The 21,429-nt window shown below is 34.0% G+C and overlaps 3 protein-coding genes across 4 annotated transcripts; all 3 read left to right on the top strand.

The window, feature by feature from the left end:
- The first annotated feature begins 1,196 nt into the window (after positions 1–1,196).
- Positions 1,197–7,488, top strand: LOC145152765 (ethylene-insensitive protein 2.2-like). Its single transcript, XM_079075430.1, has 8 exons — positions 1,197–1,498; positions 2,273–2,722; positions 2,808–2,894; positions 3,205–3,315; positions 3,399–3,611; positions 3,872–4,057; positions 4,156–6,639; positions 6,707–7,488. The coding sequence occupies exons 2-8, from the start codon at positions 2,471–2,473 to the stop codon at positions 7,046–7,048; spliced, it is 3,675 nt and encodes a 1,224-aa protein (XP_078931556.1). The 5' UTR covers positions 1,197–1,498; positions 2,273–2,470; the 3' UTR covers positions 7,049–7,488.
- Positions 7,489–8,799: 1,311 nt separating this feature from the next.
- On the top strand, positions 8,800–14,845 carry LOC145152739 (ATP-dependent chromatin remodeler CHD1-like). Of its 2 annotated transcripts, none has more exons than XM_079075429.1 (13): positions 8,800–8,905; positions 9,090–9,233; positions 10,153–10,445; positions 10,550–10,616; positions 10,712–10,876; positions 10,964–11,221; positions 11,298–11,438; positions 11,503–11,799; positions 11,892–12,056; positions 12,896–13,850; positions 13,941–14,173; positions 14,265–14,457; positions 14,534–14,845. In XM_079075429.1, exons 3-13 carry the CDS (start codon positions 10,210–10,212, stop codon positions 14,698–14,700), a joined length of 2,877 nt encoding a protein of 958 aa, XP_078931555.1. In that variant the 5' UTR covers positions 8,800–8,905; positions 9,090–9,233; positions 10,153–10,209; the 3' UTR covers positions 14,701–14,845. The 2 variants fall into 2 exon arrangements, with proteins under 2 accessions (XP_078931555.1, XP_078931554.1); XM_079075428.1 differs by having other exon boundaries at positions 8,800–8,982.
- Positions 14,846–17,523: 2,678 nt separating this feature from the next.
- Positions 17,524–19,268, top strand: LOC145117748 (protein FAR1-RELATED SEQUENCE 5-like). The gene is made up of 4 exons (XM_079054062.1): positions 17,524–17,578; positions 17,901–18,020; positions 18,127–18,952; positions 19,037–19,268. The coding sequence occupies exons 1-4, from the start codon at positions 17,524–17,526 to the stop codon at positions 19,266–19,268; spliced, it is 1,233 nt and encodes a 410-aa protein (XP_078910188.1).
- Positions 19,269–21,429: the final 2,161 nt, after the last annotated feature.

Genomic DNA, 21,429 nt, shown 5'->3' with positions numbered 1-21,429 from the left:
TGGATTTAGGGAGTCTGATGGCTTTTCTTGAGGGAGTCAAGGAGGATTTGACTAAGAAATATGAGGGTGGGAAAGATGCTACCGACAAAGTCATGTAATTTACTAATAAGACTATTCATACATCTAAATCGTATCTTCAAAGCTTCTTCATCTTCTTTATAATCTTGAGTAAAAATCAGAGGAGATATGACTATTCCCAAGTCACCTGTCATCAATTTCTCCTCACAAACAACATCTAGTCTGTCTAAGCTTTGACCGGAATGAGATCTATTTTTCATTATCTCATTATCATCTCTGGTTCCCCTTTAATTTCTTCAACTCCATTGTTGGATTCATCTCCGATTTTGTTTCCTTTTATTGACAATGGTTTCACTTTCTCAACTTCATTACTTAAATCAATACCCGTACTCCATTTTCTTGATAAAGATCGAGTTTGATATGCTTCTCCAATCTGGACTTCTCTTAATACCATCAATGGAAACACTCTGTACCTTACAATCATATTTCCATGTTTTCCTCTTTCCACCTCCACCGACACCATTAGAGCCATGTTTAGATCTCAAACCAACCTTCTGCATTTTAACAATCTCCCCGGTAGTCTCAATTGGGCTCTAATTCGTTGACTAAGATGACAAATGAAATGCTACATCATCTTGTAATCGACTATTCCCTTCTCCCTTCCAAAAATGACTTATTTGACAGCTAAAATGAAAGTTTAATGACTTATGGTGTTTTCGGCAAAACTAGCTGGTAGCGGGTAGCTAGTAGCTGATAGCGGGTAGTTGGTAGCTAGTAACGTTTTGTTAAACGCTACGTGATGTGCTTTTGAATTTGAAACGTTTTGTTTAAACTAAATGCTAAAAAGTTGTAGTGTCAAACGAAAATTTTCATTCAAAACAGAACGTTTTGTTAAACGCTATAAGCTAGAAACTTACAAACACTCCAAAATGTTTTGTGCCAACACGTCGTTACATAAAAAAAAAAACCAATAACTATTTAAAACAAAAGACAAAAATTCTTTGTGATAAAATGATATTAACCCAAGTTTTTAACCACCAAAGTGAAAAAGAAGCTTTCTTTCTTCCATTTTTATTTACCCGGAGTCACTTGGCTTCTCTGACTCAAAGATAGCTTCCGTCGGCCACTGCTAAAACAATTATTACACCATTTATTAGTATTCAACCATTTAGTATTCGTTCATATATCGTTATGTATTCTCTCTCTCCTCCATAGCCATATCCACAGTTAATTACCCCATCTCTCTCTCTCTCTCTCTCTCTCTCTCTCTCTCGCCATATCCACAGTTAATTACCCCATCTCTCTCTCTCTCTCTCTCTCTCTCTCTCCTGGAGAGATCGTTTTCTCTCGCACCTACGATCTTTATTAGACCCCATCTGATCTAACTCTGACCAGATGACATATTATTGATCTTCTTCAGCTTTCATTCAACAAAACCCACAAAACGAAACATCTGGAAGAACAGCCATCAGCAACAAAGGTAACGGCTTTGTCACGGCAACAAAACCCTAGATACAGATTGATCAATGTTAACAATCCACTGAGTTTGACTTTTTTCTTCAAGTCATCTGACATGGGTTTTTGCTTGTATTCACGTAGTTTTCTGGGTTTCTAAGAATAGATATAGATACACAAATCTTATCAGATCCCAGTATTTAAGCCTTAATGCTTTAGCTCTTTAGGGCTCTGATTATCTTTCTTGAATTTGGGGTTTTGGGGTTTACGGTGATGATGAAGATCTGATTTCCTTATTAACTTTTATGGTCTTATGGCTTTCGCTATTTGTTTTCAAGTAATTATGTAATACTTGCGAATTGATTTGGGTGTTTATGAAGTTAATTTGAAAAAATTAAAACTTTGAGTAACTTTAGATGAATTCGTTTAAGTTCTGATATCAAATTTCTTCCATCCTTCCCGGGAAAAAAAGTATTTGGAATCTCAAAGACAACTTTTTTAATCAATTTTGCACACGATCAGCCACAAACAAACCTAGCTGACTAATTCTGAAATCTTTAAAAAAGAATGGCAATTTGGAATATAAAATTGTCTCTCATTGGCTTTTTTCTTCTCATATTGGTCAAACTTGATGAATAGATGTTCTAAACAAACTTAAACTCAAAGATCCACGTCTTTTCAATATGCTTTGTTTATCTTGATATTTCCTTCCCTCTTGCTTAACCTAATACATTTATAATTATTATTCGTTACATTTGTTTTATAAGTTATAACTTCTCCTTTTGTTTTCATGAATCAGGATTTACATTCACTTGATTTGATTGATTCATGTCAAATTTAAACATTAATCATTCAAACTTGACATGAAGGTGGTTATGATCGTGACCACAACAAGTGTCAAAATCTTGCTATGTCAACAACTATCATGTGATTGAAAGTTGAAACCACTTGACATGACCACAATCTTGTTTCACCATTATTAAAACTTGATTCAGAAATGGAGACAACAGACACAATGATCATAAAACAGCAATCAAACATGACACAAAGACTACTTCCAGCTGTTTTACCAGTTCTTTTTATAGCAATTTCATATATAGATCCAGGAAAATGGGTTGCAACCATTGAAGGAGGAGCCCGTTTTGGCTATGATCTTATCATACTTATGTTTATTTTTAGTTTGGCTGCTGTTCTTTGTCATTACCTTTCAGCTTCTATTGCCATTGTCACAGGAAAAGATCTTGCGCAGGTATAACTTTTTTATAATATTACATCTTACAAATTTCATATTTTGTTAATGAGGTCACTTTTTTAATTTCTTTATGATGATGTAGATTTGCAGTATGGAGTATGACATGGCAACGTGTGTGTTCTTAGGAATTCAAGCAGAACTATCTATGATCGCGTTAGACCTTTCTATGGTAGCTTTTTTTTATTAAATTATCTAGGGCAAATTATAGAAAAACCGATATATTTTGGGAAATTTTATAGTTTAACCATTAAAACTTTATCTTTTTCTTATCAAACCGTGAAAGTTTCAAACATTTTTCCAAAATAAAGGTTCATTTGTAAAAAAGTTTGAAGCTTTATGGTTTGATTGGAATAAATAAAGTATTGGCTAAACACTTAAACTGCAAATTAGCCCAAAGTATAATGGTATTTTTGTAATTTTCTTTTTTAATTTCTTCTACAATCTACATACTAACATATAAAGTTTGCCAAATTTGAAAGATTTTGGGCACAGCACATGCACTAAATCTTACATTTGGAATCGGTCTCTTTTCTTGTGTTCTTTTGACTTCAATTGACGGGTTTCTATTTCCGATTTTCTCGAGTTATTTGGTAAGTTAAATTTTTTTTAATTGTAAATGTTATAATGTATAGCTTTTTTGGACATGTTTTGATTTGATAATAATATTATTTAGGAGACTGGAAAAGCAAAGTTTATATGTATACGTTTAGCAACCGTTGCTTTACTTTCATATCTTTTTGGAGTGTTGATGAGTCAGCGTGACACGTCACTTTCCATGGGTGGAATGCCTACAAGGTTAAATGGGGAAAGTGTGTTTGCATTAATGAGTCTTCTTGGTGCTAGCATCATGCCTCATAATTTTTATCTCCATTCATCAATCGTTCAGGTATATATATATATATATATATACTTTTTTTTTTCTTTTTTTTTTTTAATTTCGTAAGTAGTTAATATAATAAAAGACGATTATAGATAGTTTTATTTTCACTAATAGTAACAAACTTACATTTCTTTATGTACTATACTTTTACCCGTAATAGCAATGTAAAAGTACTTTTTTACCCTTTATTTGTTAAATAATGCATTTTGTTTTTTCTTTTCTTTATATAGTTTCATCGAGTTCCTGTTTTTTCATACCTTTTGCAGCAAAATCCGGGACCCACACAAGTTTCAAAGCAAGATTTGTGTCATGATCATCTTTTCTCCATAGCCTGTGGTTTCAGTGGCATTTTCGTAATAAACTATATTCTCATGAATTCAGCAGCAAATGTGTTCTACAGCACTGGCCTCGATTTACTTACTTTCCAAGACGCGTTGTCTTTAATGGACCAGGTTACGTTTTTTTATAAATATCATCTCAAAATCTCTTAAATATTTTTAGACTATAAACATTCTTCTTAAATACTTTATGATTTATTAATAAATTCCAGGTATTTAAGACACTTATGGCGCCATTTGCTTTAATTCTGGTTCTACTACTTTCAAATCACACAACAGCTTTGACCTGGAAGTTCAGTGGTCAAACCGTTCTTGAAAACTTTTTCAAAGTCAACATTCCGGGTTGGTGTCATCACTCAACAATCAGATTAATCGCAATAATTCCTGCTTTATTGTGTTCATATCATTTGGGAGCTGAAGGGTCATATCAACTCATGGTGTTCACCCAAATTATAGTCGCCCTTTTACTTCCATCATCTGTGATCCCACTTTTTCGTGTTGCTTCATCAAGATCAATAATGGGTGTCAACAAAATCTCTCAATTTGTTGAGTATTTAGTCTGGATCACCTACATTGGAATGCTTGTTTTGGGGGTTGTGTTTGTGGTGGAAACCGTGTTTGGAAACAGTGATTGGGCGAGTAATCTGAGGTGGACAATGGGGCCCGGGATGTCAGTCCCTTATATTGCAGTTCTTGTAACTGCTTTTTTTTCCATCTCACTTATGCTTTGGCTTGTTGTAACCCCATTGAAATCTGTAAGCACCCGACCCAATTTAAAACGGGTCGAGATTCAAGAAACCCGGTCTACAAGAGTCGATGATTTGATTGAAAAGCAAGAAACGGTAACGGGTTCGGGTTTGGGTTTGACCCGTGAGAATGAATGTGATTCTGATTTTAATTTGCCCGAGGAGATTCTGGATTATGAAAACGGGCCCCATTTGACTACCATTGAAGAAAATTCTTCGGATCTTACGATTGTGGAAACAGTGAAGAAAGAAGACAATGATGATGATGATGATGATTCAGTTGAAAAGAGATTGATAATTGATGGAAGTTCAAGTATTTTGAAAGATCATGAGCGGGACCCATGGGAGCCCGAAGAAGAACAACAACCAAAAGTCGTGTCTGTAACTGTATTGAATCAATTGAATCAATCTCCAACTTCTAATGGGCCGGGCTCATTTAGGAGTCTTAGTGTGAAAACAGACGATATAGGAAGTGGGCCCGGAAGTCTTTCAAAGCTAGCGGGCTTGGGTCGGGCCGCTAGACGACAGTTGGCTACAAATTTAGACGATTTCTGGAAACTTCTTTTTGATTTACATGGTGAAGCCACACAAGATGCTAAAACGAATAAACTCGATAAGTTACTCGGGATAGATTCAAAAGTGAAGCACAGCCCAGGCCCAGGCCCAAACCCAAACCTGGTTATATCCAAAATGGTAAACCCGGAAACCGAATTTAACGGGTTTAACCCGAATGTGTCCACCGGGTTATCCGATTCGGTTTATGTGGTACCTCGTGGGTCGTCTTCTCTATTGTCAAACTATCAACAATTACTTGATGCATATGCTCAAAACCCGGGCCTCAATATGGACCCGGAGAAACGTTACCATAGTTTACGCCTACCACAAGCTTCCGGTGGGTATGCGGATCAACCCGCTACTGTTCACGGGTACCAAATTAAATCCTTAATCAATCAAACTAAACAAAGAAATTCCGATTACTTCCAAATGGACTCGGTTTCTCCTAAATCACCATCAATTGGGAATGCCTCATTGAACTACAAATCTCCGGTTTCTTTAACAAGAACCCAACAAAACGGGTTACGACCCGCGAAACCGCCGGGTTTTCCCGACCCGGTTGTGTCCAGAAACACCTCGATGCAGCCCGAAAGAACTTATTACAATCATCAGCCTGCGGGCCCGGTTGAGAATGTGCACGAGAAGAAGTATTACAGTATGCCAGATATTTCCGGGTTGATTCCTAATCGGGAGTCTAAAGTTTTACCCGAAAGAGACAGCGGGTCGAGATATGGGCAATCGGTGTATCCAGGCCCAGGATCAGGCCCAGGCCCGTTGTACAGGTCCGGGACAATCTCGGGTTATGGCGGGTTGTCTTATTCTAATTTGTCCCGGGATGCTGCTGCCTACCAACCCGTTTCCAGTTACGGTTCGGGGATTGGGTTAGGGTTAGGGTTAGGGTCGGGGTCAGACACGTGGTCAATGTGGTCAAAACAACCGTCTGAACAATTTGGTGTGGCTGAAAAGGTTAATTTGAACACTCAAGAAGCTATTACATCTGGAGTAGATGCTGAAGCAAATCTTTTGAAGTCATTTAGGTTGTGTATTGTCAAACTGTTGAAGCTTGAAGGGTCTGAATGGTTGTTTAAGCAGAATGGTGGGTTAGATGAGGATCTTGTTGACCGGGTGGCTGCCCGGGAGAGATTTCTGTATGAAATTGAGGGCAACGAGGTGACCCGGGCAGCTGCCCGTGGTGGTGGGACCAAAGTTGATGAAACTGAATACAATAAGTATTTAGTGACATCGGTTCCAAATTGTGGTGAGGGTTGTGTATGGAGAATTGAGTTGATAAAAAGCTTTGGTGTTTGGTGTATACATAGAATTCTCGAGCTTTCTTTAATGGAAAGTAGACCCGAACTTTGGGGGAAATACACATATGTTCTCAATCGTCTTCAGGTAAAAAATTATTATTATTATTATTATTATTATTATTATGAATTGATTAAATTGTTTAATCTTTTAGGGAATAATTGAGCCGTCATTCTCGAAACCTCGTACACCATCAAGCGCGTGTTTCTGCCTTCAGCTTCCGGAAGCATACCACCCGCGATCATCTCCGCCCAAATCCATCACCAGTCTGCCGCCTCCGGTGAAACAGAGCAGAGGGAAAACCACCACCGCCGCCAGTCTGTTGGACATAGTAAAAGACGTGGAGACCGCCATCTCTTGCCGGAAAGGGCGACCGGGTACTGCCGCCGGTGACGTGGCGTTCCCGAAAGGGAAAGAAAATCTGGCGTCTGTTCTCAAAAGATACAAGCGGCGGTTGATGGCGGTGGCTCCGGACGGGTATAGCCGGAGCCCGTAAGTCTCCGGCGACTTTTGTGTGTTGGTTTATTGAGTTGTTTGATATTGATGAACAGCTCGATGTTCTACTCTTTTGTTATTAGCTTCTTCCAGGTTTTAGATTTTGTGCATGAGTACACGTGGAATGGTGGATGTTGCTGTAAAAGCCTGTAACTGTTGAAGAATGGGAAGCAAGGAGGTTGATGATGAAGATGGTGGTGGACTGGTGGTTTTTAGATTTGGGTTTGAAGTAGAATAATGGAATGTTTTTAAGTTTTTTTTTTTTTGGGTAGATCTGAATCGATGTCGTTATGTTGTGTAAATATTTTTATGCTAGCGACATGATGTTCTACTATCGAAACGAGACATGTTTTTGGTTTGTTTTTCTCACATAGAAACGAGTATAAACAGAGTCGGATGTTTCAACGTGATTTTTAATAAATTATTTGCTTTATTTGACAACGTCTAAAGCGAGTCAAGGTATTCGTTAACAAAAAGATAAGTATTATCCATATATGTTGGGTTGTTTCGGAAAACTTGTGTGCTTTTGCTTTTTATTTTTTTTAAAGCTGTTTGTGTTAAATATGGTAAAGAGAATTTTATAAAGAAAGAAATGAAGAGATTTATAGTTTGGCGTATTTTTCACAAACAATTTGGTACACTGGCTAAAAAGACACACAACTCAATTTCATATATCATTTTTTTTCTTTTGAATCGGAAGAGAATGCAATTGGATTTTAAGGGTGTCGGAGATTGGTTGATCAAACGGGCGAAGGTTAAACATGTTTTTCTTGATATTTTAGTGAAAAGCTCATAATTTTGGTTGGGTTTACGCTCCAAACCAGAAGAAAGCTCGAGAAAAGCCGAAATGTGTATACCTTTTTCTTTATAAAAAGATATTAGGAAGTGTTGAAAAGATATATGAGTGATGTTATTTTTTGTTAAAGGCCAAATGTCATGTGAATTTTCTTTTATCACTTTGATTACAAAAGTTGCAACCCCTGAGTTAGGCCTTTATTCTGCTGTGCCTGGTCATGAGTATACTGCTTTCCTTAAACCTAACTCTTCTTACCGATTTTCGTCCTATTAGTTTGATTGGTGTAGTATAAGATTATTACAAAAATATTTGCCAATTGTTTTATCTCAAGTGGTTGATATTGTCATTAGTAGAGAGTCGTCGATGTTTATCAAGGAACGCCGAATACTTGACAAATCACTTATTGTAAATGAGACGGTGGAATAGTATAAAAATGAGAAGAAAACAACTTATGATTTTTATTTTTTAATGTTGAATTAAGAAAGACGTATGATTCTCTAGTTGAGATTATCTGGGGCAGATCAATGAGTTAATTTGGTAAACAGAAAGTAATATAGAGTGATACAATAATCAAAGATTCAAAGTTATTGTAATGGTGGAGGCTGAAGCATTACATTGATTAAAAAAAAACTCTTTGTTTACCGCATACAAATATAGAGTGACACATTCCGTATGTGATAATTGTCTAGTACACTGTACAGTACTTGTTATTTTTCATTTTATGAAAAAAAAAATTCTTTTGTTTCATTGTGAAATTAAATGATGTCATAATGATAAACCTTTTGTACTCACATAATTTTTAAGTAAACCAAAATTTTTTAAAAAAAATCAGAACTTTGATTAACTTATTATTTTTTATATTAAAAAAAAATCATAGAATAGTGTTTAATTTGATTTAATTATTTAACTTTGAAAATTGGATTTTCTCCTCCAGCAAAAGTATGTTAAAATGGAAAACCCGCAAGACCACGACTCACTGACATGCCAGAGATTCTTCTTTCTGTTAACCGAATGATACCTTCATCTCCATAATCAAATGAATCAATGGAAGTGTTCTAAAAGGTAAAAACCCTAAAAACACCTCCAGCATTTCGATTTTTCTGATGGGTGAGGATTGAGGAAGTTGCGATTATTAGAATGTACGCGAAAATAGTGATCAATTCCCACTTAATGATTCTTCTTTTAGTTTCGTATTTGCTCTGTTCATAAGAGTTCTAACTCATTTGACATGGTATCATGGTATCAGGACTTGTTTTCGAATGGAAAATACTCCAGGAATGATTTAGTCGCCAATGCTGAAGCAGATGATTGCTCGAGTTACTTGAGTCTTTCCAGAAACAGCTTCATCATCAAATTCTTCCATCTTCTGTGGTAAAACCAAACTGACCCCGTGAGTAAATGTTTGCTATATGCACAATGTTCTGTCTCAATTCTGTGCTATTTATATTTCATTTTTGCTTCTCTCTGTTTCATGCTATGCTGAATCAGTTTACTAGTTGATAGATTCATGTTTAGATCATACAAATATCATAAAAAGCGGCAGTGATCCAACTGAAAACCCTACAAATACCAAATTATCACTATCTCCGTACGGTTCTTACTCTTCCCTCCAAATTCCATCACCACCTCCGCCACCGGCGGCTGCTCCTATATCACAGACTCTATAGGTGCGATCTATCCCTACTATGACTCAGACCAAGGATTTTCTTCTACTTGATTTTTTTATCTTCAGTCCAAGCTTTCATGTTGTTTCTCATGATTCGCTTTCAGGGGATATCAGAGTTTTTGTATAGTGATATATTGATATCTGAGTTGTATTAGTTAGTATTAGGGTTTATTAGCAAATGCCTAACAGCCTGAATATCCCTTGTATGTCTCTCTCTTCACTTTGTAGAAAACAGTATATGTTGTCTATGTATGCATATATGTGTTAATTTAGGGGTTTTTGGTGTTTTCTTAGTTATGCCCTTTTGTATAAATTATTATGAGTTTACACATACATACATATATACATGTCTATTCATCTGTGTATGATTGTGTTATGTATGTATGAATGCAAGTCCATGTTTGTGGCCTTACCAAGAAACCCTGTGACTTTAAGCATGAAATTCCATGCATCTGTATGAAGCTTTCTGCATTTCCTAACTAAATTTTGGCATTATTGTTCATAAATTGTGGGACAAAAAACTGATGCCATTTTATAGCATGACATATACAAAGATTTATGGCTGAAAAAGTATAGTAGAGATGGATATTCAATAGAGTATTGAACACAATGTTGCTCACATAACAATATCCAACTTGTGTAGGTTCAAGAAGATCTAATACAGAAAAACAACCAACACCTGTGTAGAAGAATTACTAAGATGAACAAAGAGAATTCGTTTTCAAGTATTTCAATGCCAAAGAAAAGAGAAAGGTTTGAAGAAGGGAAGAGATTAGATGCATACACATACAAAAAGCTGTTCCAAATTGCTGGACAAAAGATGAAGAAGATATCTCAAGGAGGTGATCATATTACCACATCTGATGCTTCAATGAAAGTTGATGGAACAATTGTCATGAAATCTTGTTCGGATTCTAAACATGAAAAAAGGCATAGGTAAAAAATCTTGAATCTTGAAATACCTTAATGTGTTTTGGTGGTGTCAAAGGATTTTTATTCCATATATGAAATGCACAATAAAATTACATTGCATTTTTCAGGGTTGCATTGGACTCTAAAGAAGTTTGTTTTGACAATCAAGAATCTGCAAAAGAACATCCCCAAATGGTATTTTATTTCCTGTAGATTTTGTTCAATCTTAATTAGCTATTAATCTAGAATTTCAATTCATGATATTTTCTCTTTTTCATGCTCTGACTTAGGATTGTGATGAGAATGATACTAAGCTCAAAACGGGCCCTACACCTACACGCAGTGCTGAGCTGGCAGAGTTTCAATTGAAGGTATCAAGTGAAGTACATGATCATGTTAACAAACTTTGTGATTATTGGAAAAAAGGTCAGAATTCTGTCTTCTTTGATGGACAGGTGAATTTCTATCTATATATTATATTTATTTCTTTAATGGATTCATTCTCATTTATGCTTAAAAACATTATATTTTGGATGTTACAGGATCGGATAATTAAAGTGGTGTTTTTTGTATTATCATTGCTGGAAAAAGTGAAACAACCTATTTTAATTTTAACTGCTTCAAGATGTCTTTCATTATGGGAATCTGAATTTTCCAAATGGTCAAATTCAACCAATGTTGTAATTACATACAAAGAGAACAAAGATGTGAAGGATGCCATTAGATCATCACAATTCTACACTGAAAATGGATCTATAAAGTTTCAAGTCATTTTATCTTCTCCTGATGCCATTGTTGAGGTACAAAACTAATCATCAGAAATACATATATTAATGCATATAACCTTATATGGATTTTAATTTTACTTTGTTACAGGATTTTGAAAAGCTTGATCACATAAAATGGGAATTGATAGTAATAGACGAATGTCAACGCCCCATAATCTCAAAGCATTTCAAGGAAATTAAAATGCTTGTGTCAGATATGAAACTGTTAACAATTACTAGTGAAATATTGGTATGCTTATTTTTTTTTCAAAAGTTATTTTCATATTATCATTAGCTAATTTGTGTAATTTCAGGATGTGAAGCATAGCTACCAAAATTTTCTTTTGTTGCTTGATTCCAAATATGAAGAGACACACACGGATGCTGACATGGACACCAACACGTTGAAAGAAAAACTATCGCCTTTTATTGCATTTGAATTGAAGTTTAATTCATCTGAAATTGAAGAATATTGGGTTCCAGTTCATCTTTCTCATATGCAAATGGAACAATATTGTTCCTTGTTGAATTCCAACTTTGAGTCACTTTCACTTTCATCATCTTCAAGGAACAATGCTACACTTCATGACATTCTTACCAAAACTCAGAAGGTTTGAATTTGTTCTAGTTTTTTTTTTTTTTTTTTTTTTTTTTGTAAATGATTCTTAAAATAAAATTGGTATTTATTTATTTATTTTTTCAGTGCTGTGATCACCCGTATCTCGTGGACCCCACTCTGCGTAAATCTTTGAAGAAAGATGTTGACAAATTGGGTGCTGAAATTAATGCAAGTGGGAAACTTCAACTTCTTGATAAGCTTTTGTTAAAAATCAAAAGATGTGGTTTGAGAGTAATTGTTCTTTTTCAGGTAACCAACTTAGCGGCACAGCTTGTTGCCCGTTTGCCATCTCACTCATTGTACGACGATGACAATTAAACATATTGGTTATGATTATATATTCTATATACCTTTTAAATTGCAGGAATTAATAAAATGACACTCTTGGTCCCTGTAGTTTTAATCTTCCAGAATTACATTTGTGGACCATGTAGTTTTTAATTTGCATAAATCACATTTCTGGTCCCTGTAGTTTTAAATTTCCGGAATTACACTTTTGGTCCATGTATTTTTTAATCTGCAAAAAGGAAATAAGTAAAAGACACTTTTGGTCCATAAAGTTTTAATTTTCCGGAATTACATTTTTGGTCCCTGAGGTTTTAGTTTGCATAAATCACATTTCTGGTCCCTGTAGTTTTAAATTTCCGGAATTACACTTTTGGTCAATGTACTTTAAATCTCCAAGAAGGAAATAAGTAAAAAGACACTTTTGGTCTCTATAGTTATAATTTTCTGGAATTACATATTTGGTCCCTGAAGTTTTTAGTTTGCATGAATTACATTTCTGGTCCCTGTAATTTTAATTTTCCAAAATTACACTTTTGGTCCATGTAGTTTTTAATTTGCAAGAAATGAGTGACTTACACTTTTGGTTACTATAGTTTGCAAATTTTTGCACTTTTGGTCCAGGTTTTTATATTTCTTACAAGAAGACTAAATTACATTTTGGGTCCCTGTGGTTTCTATAATTACTTATTTCATCTCTCTTAAATTACACAAGTAATCTTAATTCTTACATACCACCTTTTATATTATTTTATCCGGTCAAAAATATAAGATTAATAATCTTTTTTTAACATGGGATGCAGTCAGTGGTTAGTTCAGAAAAGATAACAATTGGAGATATTTTGGAAGATCTTGTTGATAGAAGATTTGGGCAAGATTCATACGTACGTATCCAACCAAAGATTCTTTCAATATCAAAGAGAAAAGAGGCTGTAAACATGTTCAACAACATCGAGAGTGGAGCGTTTATTTGCTTATTAGATTATCACGATTGTCAATCAACGATTAGACTTTCATCAGTGGATATAGTCATACTATTCAACAGTGAGTGGAACCCTTCAGATGACTTAAAAGCCCTTCACAAGCTTTCTCTCGATTCTTCGCATTTACGAATCTTCCGCTTTTATTCCTCTTTCACCATTGAAGAAAAATCTCTCATTCTGTCAAAACAAGGCACGATTCTCGACAGCAGAACAGATCGCATTAATTACAATACTTGCCATCGCCTCCTTTCATGGGGTGCATCTTACTTGTTCGATAACATCTCCACTGAGTCAAAGTCAAAATCAAAGTCAAAGTCAAAGTCAAAGTCAAAGTCAGACACTAGTTTAGATGATTTGGTTCACGAGTTGTCATCCATGTTTCTGAATAAAACTGAGGATACTGATCGTTTAAAAAGCTTAATCATATCAAAAGCACTGATACACGATGGAGTTTATTCTAAAGATATCATATTGATGGGTGAAACTGAAGCACACACAAAGGAAAGTTGCTCAATTGAGGAGTACTTGATGGAAAATGAACCAAATAATTTTTGGAGTAATTTGTTCAAAGAAACTCATCATATCCATACACCGCAAAAATCGTCTAGCAGGCTGCATCGGAGGGTAAAAATGTCATTCCGCAACCCTTATTACTGGTTTGGAAGATATGAAGTTGAAAGTGAAAGCGATACAGAGAATATTGAGAAGAATGTAATTACTTCAACTTTTGTGAGAACAAAAGTGAGGAGTAAAAGAAAAGCACGCAACATGACAGGTATACAAGAAAATCTGAGTTTTAAAAACAATATATGTTTGATTTTTTTTTTTTTTAAGTGTTCCTAATATGGTGACATTTTTCATACAGGGGCATCCAAACATTTTCTTATACAACATTCAACACAATTACCATATTCAATTCCTTCATTTTCAAGTACAAATAATGTTGGTGAATCCCCTAACAATCAACCTCCACAACCACAAACTTTACCCATGATACCATCGGTTTCTGATCAAAATTCCATTACTACCCCTCTTGAAACAGAGCTACAAAACATCAAGAAGGAGCAAGAGCAAGTCACAAAGCTGCATCAAGAAAAGGTTTCCTACTAAAAAAATTGAACACACATAATACATGATACATGACACGTAGCCTTTTTCTATAATCTAATGATTATTATTTTATTTGTAGAAATCGATGCTAAATTCCGAGTGTGAAAAAGAGATGTTAGAGATACGGAAAAAGTACGATGGTTTGATAGATGAATCTGAGATGTGTCTAACAAAAAAGATGAAGGTTCTAGAAGGATATTATGATCTTGTGTATGCCAATAAAGTATTGGCCGAGACTTTGACAAAGGATTGTGATGATTATCTCAATAAAGGTATGGGAGTTGGAATCTTTTATTCATCTTTTTTAAACATCAATTTGATTATTTTTTGTATTTGTTTTGATCACAGAAATGAGGGGAGTGAGGATTGTTGAAATCCCTGCATCGACACTTGTACAATCACAGAACCGATGTACAACAAGTGGCCATACTTTGCGTGCTCCAGCTCCTCATTTAAGGTCAAATCCGTCATTATTTGCATCATTTCAAAGAATGCCAGTATTGGGTTCAAATTAGGGCGCTTGCATTTTTAGAGCTATATCTTTTAGTTGGAAGTATAGACACATACATATGTACACATTTCATGTCAACATTATCATAGGTTTACTTTACAAGGTAAATGAGGACAAGGTTTACAAGTACAAATACTCTATCTTTGTTTCTAATTATCTGCTAATGTAAAACTTAAAGAGATGAACATTACAGATATAAATTCTGCTTTTCCTACATGAGTTTATGCTTGTGATTATCTTTTGTTTTGATGAGATTTGTTGGCTAAAGATGAAAGGACAAATGAATATACACTTTAATTATGAGTATTTGATTCGATCCTTCCTCTTGTTTCAGAGTATAAAAATGTGAGTTAAATCTTTGGAGGGTGTGCGCGTAATTGTGGGTTGATGAATGAGAGATTAGTTTATGTGATTGTGGAAATTTGTCATATATCTATATAATTCTTTAAAGTAATTAGATGATTCTTGGGGGATCTATCTATCTTGGTATTATATAGGTCACCATGTCATTAAAGTTGAAGAAAGGAGAGAACAACTCAATTGTGTCATGTTTGTGTGTTGAACCTTTTACCATGTTAAAAATAAGAAGGAACCGCACATTATATACCTTCGGCTAACACTTTCACTTGTTTTCCTTGTACTTTGTTACTATAGTAATAATTTGCTTGATTTTCCAAAAAACTTTCACTAAAGGTGTGGAGTACATTCCTCCTAAAGTGAATTAGGAAAATTTAAGGTGTCAATATGTGTAAAAAAACTTATAGCTAGGGTCTTAGAATCAAATTGTATCTTGTCTTTTGTTAGTTTCGGTTCACCTGGTTTATGAGTCTCTAAACCATTAACTCATAACAAATATTGTTATTATTGATTGGTTCGGGTCAAAACACTCATTCTTTTGGTAATTTGAAATGGATGGAATCGGGTTGAATGGATTCTTAACATTTTTTTATAAATTATTAGTGTTAAATATGATTACAAAAACTATATTATTGTTTAATATAATAATATAATTGAGGTTATCTCATATATATCTATAAATCTCTTTTATAATTACAAATCAATGTACTTCAAGATAAATCTTTTTTTTATTATTATTTTTTTAATAATATGAGTGAACACCATTGGGTACTTGTCTAAATTTTACAAAACAATGTTCTGAAACTAGAACTAACGTTGCATTGATCACAATGAATTTTCGACCAACCATGGAACCAATTGTGATCATCATTTCCAATAGAAGTCAAAAAGACAAAGGATTAACAATACAATGGTATTTTTTTACACACCACCCTATCACACATCTATCACGCATCAGTCTAGTTTTTTAAACATTTAAATCTTGAAAATTATGTGCAGATTCATTACTTTCTACTGCAATAATAAGCTATAAATAAGCACATATTTTTTTTTCTTTTCTAAACTCATTTGTTGCCTTTCTTCTTCTTCTTCTTTTGTCCTTTTCTATTTTTTTTTTCTTCTTTTTAAGATATGTGTCTTATTTTTATTGTTTGTTATATCTTCTTTTATATTTTGAGATTTTAATTAGCAAAAATAAACGATCAACTTATTTAATAACATTAAATTAATTATCTAAATTTTTTAAAATCATTATTTATTAATATTATGATTTATTATTTTATTTATCTTTGATTTGTAATTTTCTTTTAAAAACTTTTATTGTCGTTTTATTCGAATATGTAGATTTAATGTTGTTTTTTTTTTTTTTTTTGATGTTTTGTTTGTTTTTGTAACTTTTTGAAGTTATGTTCGTTTATATTATTTAATCTTAACTTTTTGACGTTTTATCCGTTTATTCGAAACCTGCTCTTAACAAAATTGAATCATTCGAATCCGTAATTTTCTGTACGATATATAATTATTTTATAAAGTTTTTTTTGTGAAAAAAGTGTAAAAAATATGATCAAACATTGTAAAAAGTTTAATGAAAAGTTGAAAAAAGTAAGAAAAAATTATAAACAATATGAAAAACGTCAAGTGCAAACTTGTACAAAAATTTAAAAAGATGAAAATATTTTAAAAAAACATTTTAAAAATAAAAACTTGAAAGATGTAAGTAAAACAAGATTAAAAAGAATGAAAAATATTAATAAAAAAGTTGTAAAACAATTTAAAAAGTTTGACGTTTTGTTCGAATATGATATTTAATCTTGTCTTTTGACATTGTATTCGTTTTTCGATTATACATTGGCTAATCCAAAACGGTAAATAAATAATAAATTTGTATGTATATATATATACCGCATATAAATAATAAATTTGTGTGTGGTATATATATATATATATATATATATATATATATATATATATATATATATATATATATATATATATATATATATATATATATGGGTTGAGATCAGTTGAGAACTCATAGTTTCCCGAAAACCCGAGAACTAAAAGTGGACCGTTGGATTGGATTTAAGATCATAAGGGTAAGATTGTCTTTTACACTTTTTTATTACTTTAATTACGTAACTACATCTGTACGATTTTCTTTCCAAAATATCATCTTCTAACCTTCAAAATTATCAAAATCAACGACGAAATCATAGAAAATCTACATCGATCGAATAGTTATCGCTGTTAACGCAAATTCGAGATCGATTTCAAAGCAAAATTCATACGATTCGTCATTGATTTCTTTCGAGGTTATCATCTTATCTTAAATTCATACGATTATATCAATGAAGGAAAAAACAGATTACCGAATATTTTACTTTTTATTTGGATATTTAAATACAGTAGCATTCGGATTTCTAATACGTTGTTTTATTGAATGTAAATTTAGAGTTTTTTCAGCAATTTAATGGATTCAGAAAGAATAATTGAAGATCTGCAAAGCGACATAAATTTTTTAGCAGGTAATGATTCATAACTTTTTTAAGAATTAACGTATGGTATTAAAATTTACTTAATTGATATTCATATTAAAATCACATATGAATAATATATGAATCACATATTCATATATGAATCATATATAAGTCATATGTTGTTCATATTTGATTTGTATTTAAAATCAAATATGAATTATATGTGAATCATATTTGATTCATATGACAATCACATGTGAATAATATGTGTTTCCATGTAAATCAAATTGTATTCAAACATTATTTTCATTTTAATTACATACAATTATGATAAATAAATATATGATTTTAATAAGTGATGTTGATGAAGAATCTAGTGAATTTAACATAAATAATGATGATATATATGTTGAAGATGCATTTTTCAATGATATTATTGAAGAGGATGAGCAACTTTCTTCAACATCCCAATCAAATGATAATGAAGAAGGTAAGTTTCTATTAATATTAATCTTGATTGTAACTAAAATATTACTTTGATTTTAAATGACATGTTTTCCTATATATGATTTGATTTAATATTATTTAATTTGCAGCAAAACATTTTGAATCAGAAGATGAAGATGAATTAAGCTGCATAAAAGTAAAATCTCCTTGTGGCACAAAAACAATTGAGTGGATCCCAAGAGTTGATGAATCATTCCTGCCAAAGAAAGATATGGTGTTTGAAACATTAGATCATGAAATTCAGTTTTACCAAAAATATGCAAAGAAAGCAGGATTTGATTGCAGACTTGCATCAAATAAAACGATTGATGGTATTTTACAATACAAGTATGTGATATGCAGTAGGGCTGGTGAAACAGATAAGAAAAATGCTGACACTTTGAATGGAGTAGAAGGCAGACAAAAAAGAAAACATCCAAGCCAAATGATGTCTTGCGAAGCAAAGATATGTTTCAAATTTATAAAAAATATTGATCGGTTTTTCATTAATACATTTGTTGAAAAACACAACCATGAGCTCTACACAAACAGTACAGTGCACATGTCAAAGTCGAAAAGAAAGTTGAATCATTATGACAAGACAATTATAACTCAGTTAAGCACATCAAATATAGGAGCAAGCAAAACACATAGCATGGTTACTGGTTTAAAGGGTGGTTACAGTAAACAAGGTGCAAAGAAAATCGACTACAAAAAATTTTCAAGAGACTTAAACTGCTATATAGGAGATAGTGATGCAAATATGTTGATAAATCTTTTAACACTACAACGTAAAAATGTGCCTTCTTTCACTTTTCATTATTTGTTGGAGGATGATGAGCTAAGGGCACTGTTTTGGGCAGATGCAATAGCAAAAAGAAACTACAAAGAATTCTCTGATGTGGTATCATTCGATGCTACATACAAAACAAACAAGTAAGTAATACTTAATTCCTTTAATATTTATATATTAAAATATTTGCATTTAGTATTTATGTTAAATATTTTAATGATTTTCAGATATAATATGATCTTTGTTCCATTTACTGCAATTGATAACCACAAAAGATGTGTCACAATTGGTGCTGGTTTGCTAGCTAAAGAAACAACAAAATTCTATACATGGCTTCTCAGATGCTTTCTCAATTGCTTTGGTAGACAACCTAATGTTGTGGTCACTGGTCAAGATTCAGCTATGGCTAAAGCTGTAGAAACCGTTTTTAATGAATCAACTCATCGTCTTTGCATGTGACACATTGGAAAGAAATTAACAGATAAGGTAAAATTGTATTATAATGTTTAAATAAGTTTTCATTTATAATTTGACTTATAATGTAACATCCTGATTGATCATTTATGATCTTTGAGTTTTATTCGTGGAACGTTGAGGCTGTGATGAGTTACTAGAAGCGTAGGGCTTCTCATCACCTTTCCGGGGATATAAAGTTCGTTGGAAACGGACTTGTAACGAAGAAGCTACGACAGTTTGAAGTTTTGGCAAGTTTAGTCCTTATTTTGAGATGTGTGGCAGTTGAGTACACGGGGCGTAATTATGTGTACGCTCGACGTACTCATATGCGTGGAAGAGACGCGAAGGCCACCTAGTACGCTGGGCGTACTAGGTCCTGGAAGAAAACCCTAATGTTTTGGAGTATCCCTATTTTAGGAACAATATGCCCTCATATTCAGCCATCATTTCCAGCATCTTACTTCCTTCAAAACCCTAAATCTCGTTTCTTAGCTTGTGTGAGCATTGGAGGCTTATGAAGTGATCTTGTGCGATTCTTTTGAGAAGAAGGAACTTTGAATGAAGAAGAATTGTCATTCAAGCTTTTGGATCTGAGTTTCCTTGAGGATGGAGCATCATTCAGAGGTATCAAGCTCAAAACTTTGCTCTTATTTTGCATAGTTCATTTAATGGTCCATTTAGGGTTTATGTCCCCAAAGCTTGAAGCTTTATGAGTTGGTCAACCCCAGAGCCTTATACTTGTCCTCTTTGATGTCTTTAGACGGTAGAAGTTCATAAAAATGGAGTCTTGGTCATCAAGATCTCCCCATCTATGAGATATGTGGATTTTATGGTGAAAAAGTGAGAGTTTATGAGATCTAGACTTGTTCAGCCTTGATAGAGCTTAAAGTCACCAACTTTATGTTATAAAAGACTTCATTTGACTGAGATCTGAGATGGTAGCCTTTGTCTTAATGGGTTAAGACCACTTGAGTGGGATAAGCAAGTCTGGGACGTACGCCGAGCGTACTCCCAGCTACGCGGAGCGTAGCACCGAGCCACCCCCGTTGCATGTATGGCTAAGTGTACGCCCAGCGTACGTGGCGAGCGTTGACCCTGCCCCCCCCCCCCCCATTGACTTTTAGGATTTCGAGCAAATGTGGATTTTAAGGGGCAAAATTGTCTTTTCACCCTCCTGGGATTTAGTAATGGATTATTGGGCTTGGGGGTTAGGTCCATTTAAGGTTGGGACCAATTGGGAAGATTGGGCCATTAGTGGGCCCTTGTGTTGGGCTTGCCTTTTTTGCCTTTTTGACTTGAGTTAAGGGTTGGGCCTTGGGTGGGCCTATTTAGTATTGGGCCTTGGTGTGCCCAATGGGTTTGGGTTATTTGCGGACCGAGTTGGTGGACTTCCTTAGACCTAATAAGTGTGAGAGTCTGGACTTAGTTCCTAATTGGGTTAATTGTGGATTTGGCTCAGAGTTAGAGGCTGGTGCATAGCAACAACGTTTTTAGGGGGCTGTTCATCATCCGAGGTGAGTCTTCTCACTATACTTTACCATGACTGGTATTTTTGTGTGACTGATATGTCTTATGTGCTTATCTGTGTATTGTGATATCCTGCATTACAGAGTTAGGACTGGAAGGTCCACATAGTTAGGACCGGAGGGTACACAGAGTTAGGACCTGAGGGTCCACAGAGTTGTGGGACTGGAGGGTCCCACTGAGACACATAGATCGGAGGGTCTTACATAGTTATAGCCTCGAGTGGCTAATGTGTTGTATGTGGTATTTTGGGGAACTTACTAAGCTTCGTGCTTACCGTGTTATGTGTTATGTGTTTCAGGTTTTTCTCAGGATAGCGGGAAGGCACCGGATCGATTGTACACACCAGAGAAAAAGTTATGTTTTGAGGATCCTGGATTATTAATCAAACAATTATGGAGATGTGTTTTGTAAACTAAATAAATGAGATTTTGTGAAATGCGTTATGAGAATTATATGATTTTAAAATGAAAATTTTGTTTGGAAATTTACGGTGTTACAAGTTGGTATCAGAGCCTTGGTTTAAGGGATTCGGATGCACCTTCGGGTATATCTGGACTCAAACTGAGGAATTGAGAAATTTTTTCAAAAGAAATGAGTTTTTAAAAAAAAAACGAGCAAGAGTTTCTAAGAGAAAAAC

This window comes from Lactuca virosa, chromosome 1 (genome assembly GCF_052849685.1).
Source record: "Lactuca virosa cultivar CGN04683 chromosome 1, Lactuca_virosa_CGN04683_v6, whole genome shotgun sequence".
Lineage (NCBI taxonomy): Eukaryota > Viridiplantae > Streptophyta > Magnoliopsida > Asterales > Asteraceae > Lactuca > Lactuca virosa.
This window is presented reverse-complemented; position numbering and strand designations above follow the sequence as displayed.

What these genes read in the sequence shown, in the direction of transcription:
- LOC145152765 (XM_079075430.1), top strand. Translation starts at nt 2,471, where the DNA reads ATGGAGACAACAGACACAATGATCATAAAACAGCAATCAAACATGACA. An exon ending in CGATTTTCTCGAGTTATTTG is followed by an intron (nt 3,316 to 3,398) that starts GTAAGTTAAATT and finishes AATATTATTTAG; the next exon opens with GAGACTGGAAAAGCAAAGTT. An exon ending in ATGTTCTCAATCGTCTTCAG is followed by an intron (nt 6,640 to 6,706) that starts GTAAAAAATTAT and finishes TTAATCTTTTAG; the next exon opens with GGAATAATTGAGCCGTCATT.
- LOC145152739 (XM_079075429.1), top strand. Translation starts at nt 10,210, where the DNA reads ATGAACAAAGAGAATTCGTTTTCAAGTATTTCAATGCCAAAGAAAAGA. An exon ending in CAATTACTAGTGAAATATTG is followed by an intron (nt 11,439 to 11,502) that starts GTATGCTTATTT and finishes GTGTAATTTCAG; the next exon opens with GATGTGAAGCATAGCTACCA. An exon ending in CAAAGCTGCATCAAGAAAAG is followed by an intron (nt 14,174 to 14,264) that starts GTTTCCTACTAA and finishes TTTTATTTGTAG; the next exon opens with AAATCGATGCTAAATTCCGA.
- LOC145117748 (XM_079054062.1), top strand. Translation starts at nt 17,524, where the DNA reads ATGGATTCAGAAAGAATAATTGAAGATCTGCAAAGCGACATAAATTTT. An exon ending in CGACATAAATTTTTTAGCAG is followed by an intron (nt 17,579 to 17,900) that starts GTAATGATTCAT and finishes ATGTTGATGAAG; the next exon opens with AATCTAGTGAATTTAACATA. An exon ending in GCTACATACAAAACAAACAA is followed by an intron (nt 18,953 to 19,036) that starts GTAAGTAATACT and finishes AATGATTTTCAG; the next exon opens with ATATAATATGATCTTTGTTC.